The sequence below is a fragment of the Sinocyclocheilus grahami genome, unplaced genomic scaffold (genome assembly GCF_001515645.1).
Source record: "Sinocyclocheilus grahami isolate Dianchi unplaced genomic scaffold, SAMN03320097.WGS_v1.1 scaffold6.1, whole genome shotgun sequence".
NCBI classification, from domain to species: domain Eukaryota; kingdom Metazoa; phylum Chordata; class Actinopteri; order Cypriniformes; family Cyprinidae; genus Sinocyclocheilus; species Sinocyclocheilus grahami.
Window position 1 is genome coordinate 346258 of NW_015505185.1, and position 22314 is coordinate 368571.

At 38.8% G+C, this 22314-nt stretch overlaps 2 protein-coding genes and 1 non-coding gene across 3 annotated transcripts in view; 1 reads left to right on the forward strand and 2 right to left on the reverse strand.

Annotated features, from left to right (window-relative positions):
• The window catches only part of nyap2a (neuronal tyrosine-phosphorylated phosphoinositide-3-kinase adaptor 2a), a 45628-nt gene extending 41942 nt beyond the window's left edge, over nucleotides 1-3686 (reverse strand). The window contains exons 1-2 of the mRNA XM_016274288.1: nucleotides 3078-3686; nucleotides 521-741 (exon numbers count right to left, since the gene is read on the reverse strand). Of these exons, the coding sequence (XP_016129774.1) occupies nucleotides 521-717 (197 nt within the window). The 5' untranslated portion in view covers nucleotides 718-741; nucleotides 3078-3686. The remainder of the gene's footprint in view (nucleotides 1-520; nucleotides 742-3077) is intronic.
• Nucleotides 3687-14207: 10521 nt separating this feature from the next.
• Nucleotides 14208-14280, reverse strand: trnav-aac (transfer RNA valine (anticodon AAC)). The gene has a single exon. It is a non-coding gene; the product is annotated as a tRNA-Val (tRNA).
• A 1376-nt stretch (nucleotides 14281-15656) lies between these two features.
• The window catches only part of LOC107587798 (MDS1 and EVI1 complex locus protein EVI1-like), a 182622-nt gene continuing 175964 nt past the window's right edge, over nucleotides 15657-22314 (forward strand). Inside the window, exon 1 of the mRNA XM_016275730.1 lies at nucleotides 15657-15938. Coding sequence (XP_016131216.1) covers nucleotides 15902-15938 — 37 coding nt within the window. The 5' untranslated portion in view covers nucleotides 15657-15901. The remainder of the gene's footprint in view (nucleotides 15939-22314) is intronic.

Below are 22314 nucleotides of genomic sequence, written 5' to 3' on the forward strand. Positions count from 1 at the left end.
TTCAGCTGGTGGCGCCCTAGGCGACCGCCTAGCTCGCCTATGCCTAGAAACGGCCCTGATCCTAGTGACAGTTTTTGTACCTTTTTTTCTAAGAGTGTAGATATCCTTTAGTGTTCATATGTGGGATAATTGTGCCTGTTTTATTGTTTGCAAGTCTAAAACAGAGCAGGATGAGCTGCATGCTGAATTTTAAATAAAGATACAGGGATTTGTTCAAATCCCAAAGTATGAACAATAGTAATAGCCAATAGCATTATTATGTGCAGTATTCTAGTGACAGTTTTTGTACCTTTTTTTCTAAGAGTGTAGATATCCTTTAGTGTTCATATGTGGGATAATTGTGCCTGTTTTATTGTTTGCAAGTCTAAAACAGAGCAGGATGAGCTGCATGCTGAATTTTAAATAAAGATACAGGGATTTGTTCAAATCCCAAAGTATGAACAATAGTAATAGCCAATAGCATTATTATGTGCAGTATTCACACGAGTCTATCCCTAGCTGTGTGTGTGTGTGTGTGTACCTCTTGATAGCTTCCTCCTGCCGTCTCTTCTTCTGGTTTTTCTCCTGTAGGTATGTCCAGTGTGTGTGGTTGCGGACACGGTCGCTCTCTCGGGCGATGTCAGAGGCGTTCTGGATTACCAGCTCGTCATACGCCCTCAGACCGCTGTCCTCCACGTACTGCAGGAAATGTGTGCACTCGTCTTCCCCTGAATCCATCCTTCAGCACAGCAGAGAGACTGCCTAGGAGACAGAGAGAGAGAGAGAGAGAGAGAGAGAGAGAGAGAGAGAGACTTGAGTGTCTCACACACAATGTCATTCCATCCTCTTGAGAGCTTGTTCTTTATAAAAAAACAATGAACTTTGGAGGTACGGGTGGGACATATGCACACACACACACACACACACACACACACATAATGGCAGGGGAATATTCTCAGGGGAATATGTTATCCTTTAACACTGAAGAGCATGATTCACTGCTGGCCATGCTGGGAAAGGGCAAGAGCTAGCATGTTTAACATATGTTTACAAAGCTACCTCAAATGATGATGAGAACACAAAAATATACATATAGAGTTAATTATAATCTACAGTATATATATTATTGTTCTATCTATCATTCTATCTATTGTTCTTTCCTTTTCTATCTAACTTCTGGGGAGAATTTTGTCCACAAAGTACACAAGTATATAAACAGGTTGAGACTAGTAAGATCAGTCAGTTTCTTAGCATTACATGCAAACAGTGGTAACATCTGGCCGAACATTATGTGCCACTTACAGGCCTTATTTCATCCTACTGCTTTGTTTCTACATGCTTTTAAAAACCGTACACTGTACATAAAGATAAATGATTTTCAGCCTAGTTTTGTGTGCGCGTGAGAGTATGTCAAGTTTATTTTTACAACTTTGTGAAGATGTCATCCAGTGTGCTGTTCTCTGTTGTATTATTCAGCATGTCTTAATATAGACTCTGATCTCAGATTGTCTCCCTCTCTATATATCTCTTCCTTAGTCACAATCCTACCTACACCTATGCCTTTCCTCCATTTAACATCTCTCACGCACTTCTATACACACCCATGTGAGCACGCACGCACACACACACACACACACACCTGCACATGCCCATAGATGCCTTCACACTCTTTCATACACAGGGACACACAGCTGTATTCTATAAATGGAATTTGAGGAGAAAGAACTGTGGGTTTCCAGGCAACAGTATCCTAGTGCGCTGACATAATGCAGGAAGCTGAGAACCTAATTCTCTGCTGAAGATGCATTAGTTCCGCTTTACACTGGCAGGCATGATATCCCCACCATGTGTGCGTGCGTGTGTGTGTGTGTGTGTGTGTGTGTGAGCGAGAGTCTCATGTAATGCCGAAAGCATGAAACAAGATATTCTTCTCCTCTACTCTGTAGATGTTTGCCACAGATGGATCATGTTTCACAACTATGTTTTATCACCATTTGTGTATGTATTTTAATAGAACATCTAACACTAACTCTCTTTTTCAGAGTGATGAGATGGCAAGATGCCACATTTCCATTGCTGGCACTCACACACACAAAATAGGTCAGCGAGACCACAGCACCACTTCAAAGGATCCCGGTGAGTGGAATATAGCTTCCTTATTCATTCCATTACTCTGTAATTCACCGTTTCCTCCGCACCACACTACATTAATAGTGCCAATTCATAACTGAGGAATAGAAATAGCCTTCAATACTGCACAACACACCCAACGTGAGTAGATCCAGAATCATTGAAACACAAGATAATCACTGGAATACACCAAGAACCAGTTGGATGTAGCGATTCTCACATAGCGCACACTCATTTAAAGGGATAGTTCACCCAAAAATGAAAATTCAGTTTCATTTACTCCCTGTCATGTCGTTCCAAACCTGATTGACTTTATTTGTTCCATAGAACACAAAATAAGGTATTTTGAAGAACATTGAGGTTCTAAAAATATTGAATTTCAAGTATGAACCAAAAACTATGGTCATTTTTCATTTATATTCCAGATTAGAAAGTCATACAGGTTTGAAATGACATGATGACAGAATCTGTATTTTTTTGGATGAGCTTTTCCTTTAACAGAGCATGCCAAGTCATTTCATTGAAACGTGTAAATATCCCATTCTGTTCAAATGTCAGCAGAAGTTGAATCATGAATGAATCTGAAGATGTAGCTGGGAATTGTGGGTAATATGCTGATTTGGATCCAGAGCGATCAATTGATGCTCAGTTTGACTCTTCTTGTCACACAGATAATGGAAAAACTGATGTATACAAGGAAAAGAATTACATATGAAATGAGAATATTCAAAGTAATTTCTTTAAAATGTTATGTAAAGATGTGTCCCATTCTATACAAATTAATCATGAATGAATCTGAAGATGCAATTTGGAATTGTTGGTAATATGCTGAGTGGATCCCATACAATCCACTGATACTCTAGCTGTCATACAGATGATGAAGAACTGATAAGGAAAATGATGAGATGGAAATGAGACAAAGCAAAACATCTGGATAGACACACATACACACACACGATTACACTCACGGTATCAGTGAATCTGCTCTCCCGGAACAGCTGATCTCCAGGTGTGTTCTGTGTGTGCGTTTCTCAACACCGCACGATTTCGAATCCCCCTGCGGCTGGCAGACAAGCCCGGCGACAGCGACGCAGCACGGAGGAAACACACACTGGCGTGAAGAATAGAAAGATGAAGGACGTGTCCATCTTTGGCGTTTCCAGAGCTATGAAGAAAACCGAAGGTAGTGGAAGCCGGTTTGACCCTTCCCCACCTACGACCGCTCCTGCTGGGCAACGGCCACCAAGGCTGTCCTCTCCCCCTACCAAACGCTTCTGGAAAGATCCACACCTCCCTTTGGTGGTTGCCTCATCTGCGCTGTCCCCACACACGCGTGGTGTGTGTGTGGGGTGGGCTGCGTGCAGATGCGCGTAGTATGAGCGTGTTCTCGTTTAGCCGGCTGCGGTGTGTGCGCAGAGACATTAGGCAGCTAAATGCATCGTGTCCTACAATCTCTTTGATCCGTCCTCCCCTGCTGCTGCTGCTGCCGCCGCAGCTGCCGTCACAAGCACACACACACACCCCCGTGCGCGTCACACACACGCAGAGATGAACCCAGCTCGGGCGTCAGTAGGCAAAAAGACCAGCTATAGCATCTGTGTTTTCTTTAGTTCCTCTATCCTTCTTTTTTCTCTCTCTCTCTCTCTCTCTCTCTCTCTCTCTCGCTCTCTCTACCTTCTTTTTTGCTCTCTGATCTCCTTGCCTCCAGCCCTCACTGCTTACTCACTCCGTCCCCTGGTGATCTTCTCTCTCTCTCTCTCTCTCTCTCACTCTCTCTCTTTCTCTGCATCCTTCTTGTCTCTCAACCAATTGTGTGGCTTGCTTAGAGCTGTCCATGGTTCTGAAAGAAAGAGAGCGAGAGAGTGTGAGTGAAAAAGGTTGTGTGTGTGTCAATCCTCTCCTGAGGGCATGACCTCTGCTTGTACAATGTTATCACCAGGCAACTACACTGGCTGATGCAAAAATACTCAAAGAGACAGTTGGCTATGTGTATGCGTTTTTGGCATTTAAAGGTGAAATGTTATTTCTGCACTAAAAATATTGTCTGTTTTCAAACAGGTTTCAAAGGATTCGGAATATATAGACTATATAATGTTCAAACATGGTAAGAACATTATATAGTCTGGCTGGTAAGATTTTTTAAATGTTTTTGAAAGAAGTAGGAACTCTTATGCTCACCAAGGATGCATTTATTTGATCAAAAATACATGAAAAAACAGTAATACTGTGAAATATTATTCCAATTTTAAATACATTTTTCTATTTTAATGTTTTAAAATATACTTTATTCATATGATGGCAAAGCTAATTTTTCAGCAGCCATTACTTCAGTGTCACATAATCCATCAAAAATCATTCTAATATCCTGATTTGGTGTCCTGGAAATATTTCTTATCATTATCAGTATTTTTATGGAAACAATTATACATATTTTTAATATCTCTTAATATCTCATATCTCTTTACTGTCAATTTTGATTTAATGCATTCCTACTGAATAAAGGTATTAATCTTAAAGGTAAAAAATCTTACTAAACCCAAACTTTGAACAGTAGTGTAGTTATAATATGTTTTTCTGAAATATTATATGTAGCTTTAAATAAATACACGTCAGTAATAATTCCAGGCTATTTTCCGTCGCTTTCTATTTTCCAGCAAAAGTTGTACAGTTCTAACAAAGGCTTTCTACAAAAATTTATAATATACCCATTTTTCTCTCCTCACCTCATTAACTCTTGCTGACTTAAACACTTGTTCACTGAAGACACCACTTCTATGGAATATGCTCTTATAGACATTGTATTACAGAGTTGTTTGTGTATGTTGCGTAAGGATACTTTGTATCCTTTGCTTACCTCTCCACTTCTCATTCTCTCATTTTTCTGTCTCCTCTGTTCTATCTTCCTGTCCTTTCTTGTCTCCAAGACTTTCTATCTCTGTGTGTAGGTATGTGTGTTTGTTTCTGTGTATGGGATGAATGTCCATCTGGGGGATTTTGTCCATCAATCACTTGTAACCCTTCTTCACTTGAACTGTGCGCACTGTACACACACACACACACACACACACACACACAAACAGAGGTCAGGATATGCTGATGCCTGTAGTGACACACACACACACATTCACAGTTTTCCTGTAGATATGATTCTCTTTTGTGTTCAGAATTTGCTGACATTAAGAGCTGAATAGAGATAACAGATCACGTTCTTTAGCTGCTGGAGTAAAGGCAGGAGACAAAGACCGCACATGGATAAATGAAGGAGCGAGACACCCACGTTGACTATTCACGCACACACTTCTTGCTTATGAATTCTTCAGTAGAACTGTTCAAAGAAGCACATTCCACAGTTCTGAACTTCACGTCAGCTCCAAAGACACAGCATGTGGCAAGAACATTTTTTTTTATTATATATTAAATTATGTACAGTGGGGCAAAAAAGTATTTAGTCAGCCACCAATTGTGCAAGTTCTCCCACTTAAAAAGATGAGAGAGTCCTGTAATTTTCATCATAGGTATACCTCAACTATGAGAGACAAAATGAGAAAAAAAAATCCAGAAAACTTAAGTAAAAAAGTACAGATAAACAGATTTATTTTGCAATTTTATTTAGGCTACTTAATTTAATTTTATATTAGCACATATTTTTCATAATCCTACTGCTCAAAAGTTGGCCTGAAGTTAGGAAGAACATTTTAAGGAAAATATAATTATATTTTCATAATGATTTTTTTCTTCTCAAACCTTGTCTGTGGTGTAAAAACACCCCTGGCCAAATGCCCCCAGAGGGCATCACTTCCCACTTTGATAATTACTGTAGTTACCATGTTCTGAACATCACATCCTTTCTTTTTTCCTCAGATGTAATCTATCTAGCTGGTTGAATAAAAATATTTGGACTTTAACGTTATATCTAAAAATGACCTCAACTTAGCACCAGCAAGCTTGTTAGCTAGACCGTTAGCATCAGCTAACAACATTTACTTATTTTCAGTATGATTATGAATAAACATTCAAATCGGTCTCCTCGGCTAGTTAATCCAAACAATATAAAAATGTATACTGTTGATAAACAATATCAAAACAGACGTCACATAGGGCTAAAAGCGTAACATTTTAATAAAACTCTTAACGTTACGGCGGCGGGGAATATCAACGTGCATGAATTATTTTATTTAGTCTTTGTTATTTTAATGTTTCGGGGTTTTTTTTACCTAAAACATAGAGACACTGATGTTGATGTGTCTGCATTCAAGCATTTCAGTGGGCTTAAATAGATCACCCTTTACAGCAGATTTAGTTCACAAACAACTGACAGTTTTGACCTAAATATGATTTTCAGTTACATAATTAATCCTAAAATTCGACATTAGTAACTTACTTTTAGCAGCATCAGTCGCACGCGCGCTCACAAGATCTCCCGGTTCTTACTTGTGAATTCAGTTCACTGGAGACTCGCACTAAACGATTCATTTGAATCAGTGAGTTGTCGACTCGAGAGCAGCTGCAATCGGTTCATTCGAATTCGTGAATGAATCGTTTGGTGCGATTTGCGAACCGATTTAAAAGGTTCATTGAAAAGATTCAGTTCGTTCTTGAATCTGACACCGCTTTTGCGTCTCGGAGCAAGTGATATATTATAAGGAGTAACGATATGTTTTATGAAATGTAGTGAAGTAAAAAGTACGATCTTATGCTTTGGAATGTAGTGAAGTAAAAGTAAAAGTTACTCAAAATAAAACTACTCCAGTAAAGTACAGATACTTGAAAAATGTACTTAAGGCTACTCCGTTACTGTCCGCTACTGAATATGAGTAATAATATAAATTATCTATTAAATATTAAATATATTGAATAATTAATTGAATAAATAATATAATAATAATCAAATAATATTTTAGTATATCAATTATATATGGGCCATTCTACAGAATTATCAAAGTCAGAGTTGGAAACATCTTGGTCTTTTTTCACAAATTTTATATGTATGCAAATTGTATAATATCCAAGGTACACATTTCTAGTAATTGTGCAGTTAATTCTCATATTGTATTTTCAGAAAGTTTTGGAGTATTTTCCTCTCCTCAAATGTGTCACTACCGAAACACAATAATATATTTTAATAAGAAGGGTTATATTGACCTATTAAGATTTTGCTTACATCTACCTTGTAAATATATATTTTTTGCTATTTTATTAGAAGATTTTCATTTTCAATTTTTTAAGTGTGATTTATGAGATTTGTTGTAATCAAATGTAAAACAAATGTGTGTGTGTGTGTGTGTGTGTGTGTGTGTGTGTATGTGTAAATATATATAAATACATTGTTTTTAAAGAAACAACTAAGTAATTAATTTTGTTTATTTGATTTGATTTGATTTTAAGCATGTACTTGTACCCCTGGTTGGGAATCACTGATATGAGAGAATGGTTCTCGGTATATATAAAGAACTGAATAAAATGGATTGCACTGCCTGTAGTGGCCATTTACTAAAATGTGCCATTCTCTAAACTGTGACAACAGCCCTAGAGTCACTGGTCAGTTTTTTACAGTTACATCCTTCTATTATAGTTACATAAAAAGAGGGACCTGAGGCATATTTAGGAAATGAAATATCCCAAAAAGCCAATGACTTAGGGATGGGCTCTTTTGACTTCTGCAACACCATAGCAACCACCAAGATATTGCATAGCAACAGGCCTAGAACCACTCAGAACACCTGAGCAACCACAAAGCAGAACTCAACACTGTAGCATTGTGTGGCATGCAAGTTCTGCACAGACCAGCACTTTTATTCCGAAAATAAAAATAATGTTGCATCTTAAAGCTGCTGTAAGCACTTTTTTTGAATAGCACACATGACATGTCCCTGTTGTCAGATAATCCCTGAAATAGGAGCCCTGAGAAATCACACAGGCTCTGTAAACAGCAAAAAACCCTTGACTGCTACCTGCATGTTAGCCAATCACAACACTCCGAGGTGGCTCTCAGCCAATGCTGTGAGTGCAGGGGGCTACCTTTTTTTTTCTCCACAGCTGAAGACAGGGGAGTGTGTTTGGTTCTTGATGGAAAGAACACTTCACCCCAAAAATTTAATTTCTGACATTATTAAGTCAACATGTCATTCCAAACCTGTACACACACGTATATACAGTATATATATATATATATATGAGTGAAAAATTTAAGGGGGTCTGAATACTTTCCGTACCCACTGTACATTTTTTAATACAATATTTTTGTGTGTGTGTGAACTATTCCTTTAATAAGATTGGATTTAAGATTTAAAGTCTCTCAATCCAACGTACGCACACATAGAGTTGCTGTATTATGAATTATATGTATTATGTATTATGTTGAGACATTCTGTACAGATTGCGTGATTCAGAGCTGATTTTCTGAGGTGAGGCTGAGCCAATTATAACTCCGCTGAATTATTAAATCTCTCTTTCTCCAGCATACATACACATCTCTTTCTCTTACATAAAAGTACATAATGCTCCAAGGTAACAAAGTTGTCCAAATACTTGTAGAGTGAACACACACATACACACACACACCCTCTCAACAGTCACAATTATGCATAATTCAGTCTGTCACATACCTCAGCAGATGTCATGCCAAGCTCAGGCAGTGAGCCTCCCGCAGGGGTTTAAGAAGCTGCCACATCCATTTGGTGCTGGATTGCCGCTTCTTCGAATGAACATCCATACCTTCATCCAAAGACTTCAGCCTAAACATAGACAACAAAAACATTTAGATTATAATACAGAGTAATATAATATATACACACCTTGGTGAACATAAGAGACTTCTTTCAAAAACATTGACCAGTGATATATATATATATATATACAGTTACAAATCATGCTGTTGTACTGAATGTTTGAATATGATATAGTCACCTTCATGTGGTATTACTTAATTGTAATAAGATGTTTGTCTTTATACACTTTATAGATGATTTCCTACACATGGACTGACAGATGGATGGATGGACTGATGGTTGGAGCAAACAGACAATTTGATACATGAATCAAAGGACCTGAAAATTTAATATCAGTCCCCTCTTCTTCCAGATGCATGTTTCTCAGCTCATGTGTTTACACTACTGAAGGAATGTGGATGAATCTCGCACATTATTTAGCTCTTGAAATAGCCAGTGAGTGTTAATCCCTTCTGCAGGGAGGATGTGTTGGTTTGTCCTCTGGCTGGTACAGCAGGAGAAGGAGTGAAGCTCCAGCACGGAGAGGGATTAGGCTATTTTCGGCTCTTATCAACATACTTTAAATCTTTCTGCTCTGATCAGGCCGAGGAAAAACCTGAATTAGTGGTTTTATATAGAAACTGCACGCTAGCCTTTACAAGGTCATTTCTGTGCATGCAACACAAACAAGAAGCTCATTGCATTTGCTGCACACGTAGCCTAATATTGTGCCACATTGGAAAGCTTCATAAGGTCGCAGTTTGATTATAGATGGTTCATTTTGAAGTGCATTACACAAAGACTCACATAGATGAAACATACACATATGGGTCTGTTGCACATAGATGATCTCATCCTTTGTCATCCATCATTCGTCTTGCTCACATTTGAACTGTGTCTTGGTCAGGGCAGATATCTGTTCCTGCAGCCGTCCTGCCCTCATAATGAATTGTTTATGGTCAGTGCACTCTCACTACTGCAGCATGGATCATCCTAACACACACGCACGCTCTCTCTCTCTCTCTCTCTCTCTCGTGCTAAAGAGAGAAAGAGATAGAGAATTCCCCCATTGATTTAGCTCTCCTCTTTCTGGACAACACCTCAAACTGATTCAGTACAGTAATGGCATTACACAGCTCACATAGTAAGAGGATAAAATCATAGGCCGGTGACCTTAACTCACCCATTGCACTGTGGGATATAAACTGTGATTGGATTGTGCATTGATCATTTTGATCAGTGCTACCTTCCTCCTAAGACACCAGAGACATCCTCTCTTCTTTCTTTCTGTTCTTATTTTAACTGTTTAACCATAAAAGTATAGAACTAAATTGAACATTCCCTGTATTCAGTATGTGCGTTTGTGTACAATCTTATCAAGTGGCATATTTAAATATAATCCTTGCTTGTTTTTTAAATCTTAGGCAGTGTTTAGAGTTTCCGTTTTCTTAAAAGGAATATAGTTCAACCATTTTATTCAGTTCAAAATTTAAAAAATCTTTCAAATAAAATAAAAAATGTATTGAATGTATACATTTATGTTTATTGCAATTGTTAATACTAATAAAATTAGTTACCTACTAAAAATGTGTACCTTATGCTGCTGTTTTGGTTTTATTACCCCATGGTTAAAACCAAAAATATATAATGAATCTATGTTATTTTTAGCATTATGTACATACAATTATAATATTTATTCATGTTTTGAATTGGCTTTAATTTAAATTATTTTTTTATGTATTTTATTATGTGCTTTTTCATTTTTATTAGTATTTCTGTTTAGCTTAATTTTTATTTCCGTTTTAGTAGTTTTAGTAGGCCTACTTCAAACTACTACTTGAACTTATTTCAGTTAGTTGTGAAGGCAACATTTCTAATTTACATAAAAGTATTATAAGTGTAAGTAAATATATTTAATTTAATTTTACTTCAGTTAACGAAAGGAACATTTAATAGTTATAGTTTTAGTTAACAATACCAGCACTGTTAAGGGTTATGCATAGTGTGAAAAGCCTACAACTGTCACAGTTTAAAGGCTTAATTTTTCTTTGTGGCGTATATGTTTAGGTTTGTGATAACCGATTCCAGAACTTTAGCTGAACTTCATTTCGACTGCAAACCACTGGAGGGAACACTTTGATAATTCATTAGTGTGAAAATTGTTCTCTTGATACCGCTCACACTGCGGTTAAATCTCAGAAGATAATAGCCGCTCGGAAATATTAGAAAACGTAGGAATATTGCACCGGCTAAATCAAAGAGACACTGAGAAGAGCAGCTGTGGACTTGAGAAGGCTGAAGAGACGTTTCTTGAAAAATTAATCATGTGTGCATCAGCTTTCTATTAGTGGAATATGCATCTACCATCCCAAAGGGTATTCTCAACCGCTTTTTAATGGACAGTCTTAATTTAAAGAGGGAGAGAAAGAGATTACTCTAATCCATTCAAACACTTCACTTGCTCACAGTTGACCTTTTAGCCTTTTAGTATCTCCAACTGACCCCTATCATCCTGTAATCTTTGTTCAAACAGTCCGTCAAAGGGTCGGTCATCCTCTTGAGTGACAGAATCTATTCTTTTAAGGAGAAGAAATATGTTTTGCATAATTGTCTATGTGGGTAATGAGATAAGACTAAAGACCAGGAAGTAATCAGTTTACAGACTAACGATTGGAGTGTAAGTGGATCTTGTGAGGGAACTGCATCAGGCTTCGTGTCTCCTAGTCCGATTCTGTTTGCACAATACTGGTGTCTTCCCTCTGACAGATGCATTAAACCATAGTATGTCCATTTGTTTAACATGGCCTGGGGCTCCGGTTTTATGAATCAAACCACAAGAGATGCCTGAGCAAAATGGCTCATTATAATTTTGCCTAATTGCTGCCACCAGCATTAGGAGATGTTTTGCTTATGCTATATCTTCTTTAAACACACACACACACACACACACACACACACACACACACACACACACAGTCTGGTCAGTTATCCTTGTGGGGACTTTCCATAGGCATAATGGTTTTTATACTGTACAGACCGTATATTCTATTGCCCTACCCCTAAACCTACCCCTCACAGGAAACTTTCTGCATTTTTAGATTTTCAAAAAACTTCATTCTGTATGATTTATAAGCTTTTGTACCCGTGGGGACCACAATTTAGGTCCCCACCATGGCACAAGTCCCCATGAGTCTGTGTGTAGTCTAGTTTAAGTCCCCACCAAGATATATAAACCAGTACACACACACACACACACACACACACACACACTTTGCTGGATGTAATGGACATGATTTGAAAGCCTCTATTTATCTATATAATATTATACTATGTTTGCACTGTACATGCTCTTATCATATCAGTATGTAAGAGTAGACCATAGAGCATTTCTCCAGGGAATTAATGGCACAGAATTGACCTTGGTTATATGTACTGACACAGAGGTCATGAATCACCCTTGACCTCCATATGCCTCTCCTGTCAAAGGCCCCCCCCCCCCTTATCTTATATATTCCCAACTTATTGTGGGAATGATATTTTCTCATTATGCAAATGCTGGGGGAAATTGGGCCCTATGGATATTGGCATTACTTTAGCATAATATGCATGGAAAATCTTTTAAACCAATAAAGCTTGCCACCCAAATAATTAATTTATGTAGCGTGCGACTCGAACATTTTACTGAATTTTGATTAGCATCTTAAAGGGAAACATTATAAATCAGAAGAGAAACGTTCAGTAGTTTAATTGACAGAAATGATAATAGCTCTGGCATGGTAACCTTATTGTAATAACATTTGAACTAAGACCATAATAAATGGCCCATCATTTGCACGTTATGGTCAATGTTAATATTAATTGTATAAAACAAACTATGGTAGGCCTATTTATTATGAATTAGGTTATTGTCTCCTGAACACATTTTAAAACTATAAACTAGCTGTAGTTAATAAAAATTAGGTTCTGTAGATTTCCTCACTTTCCTTATTTCATATAAACGTAGCCTACATTTTCAAATAGGCTACGACAGCTACTAACGTTACAGCTGTATGCTACTATAGTAAAATCATGGTAAATTAGAGCAAGCGTTGAGAGCAGCTTTTTGTGGCTCAGAAGGGAACCGCTATGACGTTAATGCCACTCCGTTATGATGCTGTTATGAGAGGATGCGGTTTCCGTTGTCACGGATTAACTACAAATCCGCGAGCAAACCGCCAGCTTCTGTGAAGGAAACCCTGCGCGCGACGCGCTTTGCTAGCTGATTCCAGCTGTGGTTGCCATGGAAACGGAACTTCTCCCAATCCTCAGTTCTTACCTTGTCCATCAGTGGAAAGGGTAGGGAATGACACTTGAATGTTGGAAAAAGAGAGGTGAATGGAGCCAACAAATCAGTCATGACGTTGTAGTGTTAGTCAGTGAGAAAGAAAATGACTTTATAATATTGTTTTCGAATATTTTTTATTTTATTTTTTTTAGTCGACTCTTTTGAATGAATCTGTTTGCGGTTCACAAAATCAGTCGGAACTTCACTCGTTCGTTTTTCCTAATTCACCGAGCCGAACTACTCGAACGAACCGATTCGTCAGTAGGACTTTTCGAATAATACGCATGCGCAATGGCTAGGTCATGGCCTGGGTTAGCGAGATTTTCATCGACGGAAACTTGTTTGAATTGCATCAATTTTCACTGAGGTAACGTATCGTTCATACTAAAACACGGTTCTAGAAAGTAATGTTATAGTTTAACGGGAGTTTAAGTTTATGTCGACGATGTTGCAACCTTTGACGTAACCTGAGGTGAGGCGATGGGTTGGCTAACTGTTTTATTAGATTCTGTTTTAGTTTGTTGTTTTGGCTGTGCTTTGAAATAACTGATGTTTCAAGGTGTATTCGTTTTTATTTTAACAGATGGTTTATACAGCAGAGCTCATGACCCAGTATTACCACCTACAGGTCAGTGCCATTAGATCATGTTTTGCTAATCGTGCATAACGGAGCTGTGTAGTTTATGCAGAAGATAAGGATGTAACGTTACAAGTTTTTTTTCCACATGGTGAGTTATCTTTAGGCCCAAGACTATCACCAAAGCTGAATAAATGCTGCGTGTTTTGTCGCCATCCAGTGACCAGAACCAGTAACTGCAGCTAGAGGTTTTAAAATTGAAAATGCAAATAGTTTTAAGCAGCTTATGTTTGTTAAATGGGCCTACATTTCTTCCCTAATTGAAATGTCACCCTTGACATCAACCAAAATAGTTTGTGTCACCACGTTGAGTAGTTGTACACTCGTTTTCATTTATAGGCTGCGCTGTACATAAGAGAAATGTTTTGTTGTGTGAAGTTTTAAATTCTGCTGTAAGAGTGATTTGGCATGAAACAAAAATAAGTGTGCTTGTTCCCGCCCGGTTTCGAACCGAGGACCTTTCGCGTGTTAGGCGAACGTGATATCCACTACACTACGGGAACTGAGCTGCGCGTGTTCAGGATGTGACGCACATGATTCGTAAATTGTGAATGAAAGATTATGTGTTTGACATGTCCTTGCAGAAACCACTATGTTTATGTTATTATTATAGCTATACGTGTGACGTATGGTCTAATGGTAGGCCTAAGTTATATCGTTTTTTTTAAGCAGATCAAAAGTGAAAATTTAAAGCTGTTTAGATGTCATTGTGTTTTGCAAGCTATCTGAGCATGACTTGAATGATGGTTTGCTATTTCACACATTTCTGAGTGATCTGAAAAAGCCTTTACCACATCTGTGTACACACGACAAGCAACCACCATTATTTGAGTATGTGGCAATACCCCACCTGTGTAATATGTCAAGATTCTGTACAGTTTTGTTATTGAAAATGGAAATGTCATTCTAGAAACTCTTATGGCAAAACAGGAAAATAACTGAAAGTCAGGAGCTGGTTGCATAAACAGTTTTTTTCTTCAATACTGGTCATAACTTTTTTAATTCACATAACTTTAACTGTTAATGTAAACATACAGTACAGTTTCAAAAAGAAAGATTGGTCTAATCTGAATCAAAAAAATTGGCTAGTTGGTGAAACTGGTTCTTAAGACAGTCTACATAGTTGCTATGTTTTTGCAACTGGCCCCAGGACTTTATTGCAGTTCAGTAGGATTCACTAAAGACATTAAAGTAGAACACAGTAAATAATAGGACGATCAAGTACAGAAAAACATGAAGTGCAATGTCAGATGTGTAACAACTGCAGAAAATGAACATGTGAAGTGCATTTGGTAGGGATGCACGATATATCGGCCACCATATCGGTATCGGCCAAAATTTTCATATCGGTGCATCCCTAGCATTTGGGCATGTTCATTATTCATAATGTATGTTGTCAGTAGTATTCTTGATTTTGATGCTTGAAAATGTGAGGTACAGTTGTGTGTCCTTTAGGATTGTAATATCAATTGATCTGAATGATTGCATCCAAAATATTTTTTAGATGCAAGCTCAACTCCGCAGATTAATAATTGCCAGTGCCGCATGCAAGAAAAAATATTCAGCGGGCTGCCCTCGCACTGACTGCCCACGCGCTTAGCTGAGGGAAGGGGAGAGAAGTAAAAGTTGATCATTTTCATAAATTCATAACGATGGTCAAATCTCAATTAAACAAGATAAAACGTTTAATGAAACCGTTTTACAATAGTCATTTACCCGAACAGTGATTAATGCGTCTTCATTTAAAACACAAAAGACCGGGCGCCTTGGACGCTCGAGACTGCTTCATTATAATTAATGTCTCCGGTTCCTCGTGCACCCGGAGGTCGCGAACAGCTCCGTCCCGCGCCCACTGATCTCTGAAGATCTGACACGAGAGGGATCTCGCTGGCTATTGCAATCTGACAAGATCTGTAATACTTGGGTGATGAATCGTTCCAAACTTTTTTGACGATGCTGGCAGCTCGGGGGTGTGCGCATGTGCGAAGGTGTCCAAACTGACAATGCTGGAGAGATAGTGCGTCTGGGATTGAGAATCACAGAGAAAAAGGACAGAGGAAAAAAGAAAAAGGAGGAAAAGATTCGAGAAAAAATCCGACAAACCCACGCCGAGAGACGGGCATCATGAGGTCCAAAGGCAGGGCAAGGAAACTGACCACTGGTAGGTGCAACATCTCCTTTTTAGCCCTTTTCAACTGCCATCTTGTCCATGTGTATGATGCATAGAAACATTTTAGTCACTAAACAGTTACAGTCAGCAGAGCCCAGCGGTTTCAGTCGCTTGTAAGAGTTGAAGACAAGCTAAACGCGAACCGCGGCGCGCGGTCGGACATCGCTTCGAAACTGGCATAAAAGTTGAGCGTGCCGTGCAAACTTTTTAACCATCGCACGCTGTAATCGAGTTCTCTTCTATTCAAGCCCCGAGCGCCCCGGCGTTCGATAAAACAACACCGTTCGTGCATGTTTCTACGGCTCCGGTCACATCAATTTGCAGCCGCGACTTTGAAAAGACAGCTTCGCCTATAGACGGCAACAGAAAGCAGCTGCGGAGGCACGCTTTTAAATGCAAACAGGTATCTTGCAGCTGATCTTTCGGCAGGCAGTCCAATGAAATGCATATATGCTAGATTAATAGGACTGTGGTTAAAAAGTGCTTTGAAGTATGTTCAAATGTGGACATTAATATCCTACCCTTTTTTCTATGTAGGCGAATTGTCGATTCTGCTTGTGCAACGAGTGATCAAATCCCGTTATGAATTTTTGTTCCGGTATGAACAGCTCGGAGAAATGTTTTTGTTTGTTATGGCCCTCTAAACGGTCGACTGTAATCTTAGCTTTTGATTACGGGTTGCCTTAGGCGCTTGTTTGAGTTGACGTTCAATGCATGTGTTCAATGCCACGCCACAACACAAGCTCAAACACCGAAACTGAACATCAAGTAGTTAGTGGGAAGTTGTTCCCCTCCTCGTTGGATTTATTCGGAACGAATGCATTTCGCTCAGGTCTGTGAATAATTCGGCCCCCCTCGTGCGCGATTTGGCCAGCGGTGCCGGACATTTCACCTGCAGGTCCAACAGTCTTAAATTGTCTATAATGTTTTAACACGGCGTGCCAAGTGTCCAATATCCCTCAGCATGATGTTGCAGGTTTACTATGAATGGGGTAAAATTACACCTCATGAACGGGAATAATAACCTTGACCTGCCAGAAATCAGACTGTGCTGTCAGGTGAAAGCCTACCAATGACTTACTGACGGATCTTGACAGTTTTAATTCCACTGTTTATTACGTAGCGGTGTACACTTTAAAGTCTGCCAAATTTACCTTGTCTGAATGTCTTGATGAAAATGGGTTCATTGCGTATTGTAGGTAATATACCTGTTCATGGATAAGATTAGAACTTTATTGTCATTGTGCAGAGTACAGAAGCAGTGAAATATAGCGTCCAAGTGCAAATAAACAAATTACGCTTGCAACTGAGGTAGAAATATCAGTCAGGTGCAAGGTAATATACTGTACATATGTACTTTCAAACAATATTTACGTGTACATTCATTTATGTAAAAGATGCACACAAGGGGCAATATATAAAGTATCAATATGTATGTAGCCTGTATTATAGGGTGTACAGCAATGATAAATTGCAAAGTGGCTATTAATATTGTATAGCTTCTTATTTATAGTTGAATAGAAGAATGATTTCTATTCAAGTACAGGCAACTGTAAAGTTCTAATTAAAGAATAAAACTGTTAAACCTTGAAGATTAAAACCTTTTAGTAATATCTTCAGTCGGATGTAGTTTTCTAAGTGCAGCCGTTATTTACCGTCATATAGGTGTCTGTGAAATTACAGACTTCTAGATAAATTCAGAAGCATGTCCCCCACGCTCATTGAGGCCTAACTATCTGATTTCTCTTTTGATGATAACTGCATTTTATAAGCTGCACATGTTCAGCAAGACTTTTGATTGTCCCTTTGTCCCATTTGGCGTCTTCGACAGCTCCATCAGTTTCATGCCACGGCTTTTGTTTTGACTTTGATGTGACTCACTTCACCGTGAAAGTGTCCAAACAACGGAAAATCAACTCGACGCTGAGAAAGGGAAAAAGAGACGAGGCTCCAAATTTAACAATGTGACATTCCGCGTGAGTGAAGTGCGTGAGAATAAGCCCCGCGCGCGCGAGCATTCTCTCTTCTTCTCAGACACGGGCGCGCATTAGATTCTGCATTGTGCAATGGGCCGTGCTGCTGCGTCCCGCGTCCGCTGCCCCCTGGGCTCATTATAGAGCCCATTCAGAACGGGGTGAACGGATCGGGCCATTTAAAAAGGTGAGCGCGAACCGTATTAAATGCTCATTCGTTTGCCTGATGCTGAATCTGAGAGCTCGGTAGAAAAAATGTCCATATTTCATGGACAGTGAACCGTGTCTGGCCAAAACATTTTTCAGACTCACTGGGGACGGAAGAAAGCAAGAAAAAAGAATGTTTATGTTGTCTTCACTTCTCGGACTGTGAAAAAAGTGGAAATCTACAATGTTAACGTCTCAATTTTTTAACCTCTTGAGTAAATATTTACTTTTCTTCTCTCTCTCTTCCCTGGCATGATATACTACAAAGTTTTTAGTTGAGTTCCTGGGATTGTAATGCTTTCCCTTGGAGAATTTCCTGTGCCTCTTTTCAGCTTCCATGCATGCATGTCCACTCTGAAAAGATCAGTGAGTCTAAAACTGAAGACTTTTGTTTCAGAGACAAAGTCGAAGTGACCGATGAGTTAATTACGAGTAAAACAGTGGGCCGTGATGGGGTCAGTTCGAAACAAGGCTAGCGTTCCCAGGTTTCGAGTGTGTGCATCTGCATAAGATGGAGAGAGTTGCAGGCCACTGTGGGTTTTGATCATGATTGATCACATGTTCTCAAAGGATTGATTGATTAGCAAGAAGCTGCTGAGTTTAGCCGAAGGGTCTGCTTATGTCCTGGGAAATGATCCTCTTGTCTGTTTGTGCGAGATTTCATCTGAGTAAAAAAACAAGAGGAGATATGTTTATGATATATATGATTCTTTGAATCGTGCGTCAGAGTGTCCCATAGATGCCAAAGAAAGAAGCGATTTCCTTGTATATGTTAGGAGAGGAAGGAGTGGATGTAGGTGACAATAACACAGTTACCCTCATCCATCAACACTTATAATACCACTACTTTCTCTCCTTCTCTCTCTTTCGTTCTTCCTGGCTCTTTCCCTCCCTAATGATTCAACGAGTGTCTGCGTCTGCCGAGAGTGAATTGAAATGGCCGGGTCAACGGTTTATTTATCTTGTGCTCTGATTGGTCAGGGGTCAAGTCTTATGGATGTTTATTTGGAGATTTGATTGGTGTGACTGATGGCTATGTCGTTTGTGTTCCACAGGGAATTATGGGGGTTGTTGTTCAGTACGTCCAGTCACATTTTATCCCCGTGCGACAGGTCCTGAATCAGTCTAAGAAAAGCTCTGCCTTGACTGAAGTCAGCAGGAACCATGAACTGAGTGCAGGCATCAGGCCAGTCCAGTAATAAGTCAATGTCAAGCCAACACCCCCCAAACCATCAGATGTCACTGTTTGACTTGTCTTGACTCATCTTTACTTGGAGAGGAAGCATTATTCAAGTTTGTTTAGCTCCGTTCACTAGTTTATATGAGACTTTCACTTATATGTCTAAAAAGTATTCTCATTGAAATTTGAATCTAAATGTAAATTTTAGTGAAAATGTAGCACGAGTTAAAAGAGTCAACCTGTAGATTTCAATTCAAGTTAATTAGCTTTATTTGTATATAAAATGTTTTCTCTCCAAGTATTTTAACACTAGATTTCTATATTTTCTAACCTCAGTCTAAAGAACCAACATTGCTGCTTTACATCAGAATAATCATATTTATGAGACGAGTGCACATGAATTAAGTTTAATTGTGAATGTTGACTGTACAACCTAATGTCTATGCATGCTGTGTACTTTTTTGAGAACAGCAGTTCAAGTTAAAGAATGCAAGGTTTGTGAGGAGACGTGGATGTGTGAGAAAACTACATCTCCCATCATTCTCTGTGGCTGCAAGTCAATGCATAGCGAATACATAAGTAAAACATTTTATATACCTAAAGTGCAATGCTTTTTATTTTGCATTAGGGCTAAAAGTGTCCTGCTTTTCTGAATAAATATGAAATTTTCCAACACAACTGACTGGGTTAAAAGAACACTTGCTTGTCTTTACCATTGCTTTTCAACCTGGTCAAGAATTAATATTGTATTTTCAGGTTTTGATGTTTCACACTGTATATTTGTAAACCCTGGGTTACCATCCTTTTTGCATATTTACGGTTTAAGTGTCATTGATTAGACAAGCACCAAACCAACTCTTGTCTCGCACTTGTGCATCAGTTGAGCTTTTTTATTATTTACCATCCAGTTAGTCTTATATAGCCTTTTTCTTTTTTCACTCCAAGTAACTCATTCTGATTGTCAATTTGATTTCCCTCAAATGCTGACAAGAATAAAACACATGAAAGTTTTGACCATACAGTGCTCATGAATGTGTAATGAGACAAGTGCCACTAAGATTATGATTGGCTGTTTGTTACTGTATAAACCAATGAACAGCAGTTCTAGACCTGCAGAGCAGGTTTTCGTAAACCCAGGGTCGAAAGTTCAAGTGTTTACATGCAAACTGACAAAAGTGAAACATTACTTTATTTGGGGTGAAATGCAGAGTTTCAAAAGACAAGTGAACCTAGGTTAAATGCAGTGTGAAAAAAAGCCCAAATTTGAGGTCCGTAGCACAACCCTAAGTATGAGCGTATAGCAAGTGTTACAATAAGAAAAGGCTTTACAGATTTACATTTTAACTTAATGGTATAGAGCACAATGTTCATCTCCTCCCTTCTCATTTGAGCTGAAGGTCACCCCACAGAACCAGCGGAAGGTCATTGTGAAGTTTACGTCCTTAAAGCGCTATAGATTAAGTGTAGATCTGTCTCAACCAGCATGAACAAGTTCCTATAATGTGGTTTTCTGCAGGAAGAAGCAGGTCGGTCATTAGCAGATTCAGTCAGTGGTGCCAGGCGGTCCTCAAGGGTGTGTTCTCTGTGAGTTAAATGTTTGCACAGAATTAATATGTGTTTGTGCGTGTAGGTGTGTGAAAGAGTCCGAATGGGACTGACGTGCAGCCTGGGTGCTGTACGGACATTGTGAGAATGGTGTGTGTGTGTGTGTGCGGGTTTGGGAGGCCTGGGAACCTTTCAGTTGTGTTTACCACAGGGAAACCAGTACCAGCACAGAACAATGAGCAAAGCTCTCCCTGCCCTCAGTCCAAAGGTCAAACTGTCTCTGATAAAGATATGAACGCGCACACGCACATATCCATACACGGACACACACACAAAGGCTCACCAGTGCGCTGCCGACAGTCTGCCCAGGGTGTGTGCCAAGGTTGAGGTCATTATCTACAGACGGTCCCAAAAGAAATGAAGCATATTTTTGTACTGCGAATATGTGCGTGTGTGTAAATCACACTTTATTAATGGGCGTGCATATTGTTGACTTCATTTGTCTGCTTGTTGGTCAGACGGGCACCTCCCTTGTGCCATTGTCTGTGTGTTTAGATGAAATCAGTATTCCTAAGAGTTACCTGCATTGTGTTTCTATATCTCCGTGTATTTGAGGTTGTTTGTTTCTTGTGGTGTGGACGTGAGTTCGTAGCTCACTCTTTTATTGATCTCTTTGGATTCGCACAGTTGTTTTGTGTGTGTGTTTGCTGTCTACCACACTTTTTATAGGAATTAGGTAGCATTAGGATAGCACTGTTTGGCATTAAGCAGTAATGTACGTTAGCTAATGATACAACTATGCAGTTGTCGGCCAACAGTCCTGCAGCAGGTACTAACCACATTTACATTTCCTGAAGGAAGTACCAGTTCTTGCGATGCAGCAATAGAACAGTTTGTTTTAGGTAAAGGCTTTGCGTTTGCGTAAATGAAATGCTGCTTTAGATGAGTTGTGATGTTGTTATGATACTCAACTTTTTCTGTGCACGAGAATCTAAATATGAGCGTCTTTACAGTTTAAAGGCATAAACAGATGTATCACAATTCAGATCTAATTTGCAAGAAAGATGACACAATATAGAGTACAAATCTGTTGTTGTCAAAAGTTTACATAGACTAAAAATATCTACAAAGCAATAGCTGATTGGTTCGGATAATAATAATGATTATTTAAGAATCTGCTGGCATGTGGTTTACATGCAAGTGTGTGCTTGAATTAGAAATGTGTAAAAGAGATTATGCATAGTAAATGTTCAACAGTATATATTTTTTTAATTTATTGTTAAGTGGTTTGTTAAAAAAGCGCTACTATGATGGTTGGGTGCTTTAGAAAGAATTCATTTAGATTCACTGAGACCGTCTCAGTGTTCATTCAGTCAGTCATTCACTGAGTTAGTTTTCCCTGCCCAAATACTGCTGTTTAAAAGTGTGGGGTCAATAAGAATTAATTTATTTATTTATAATT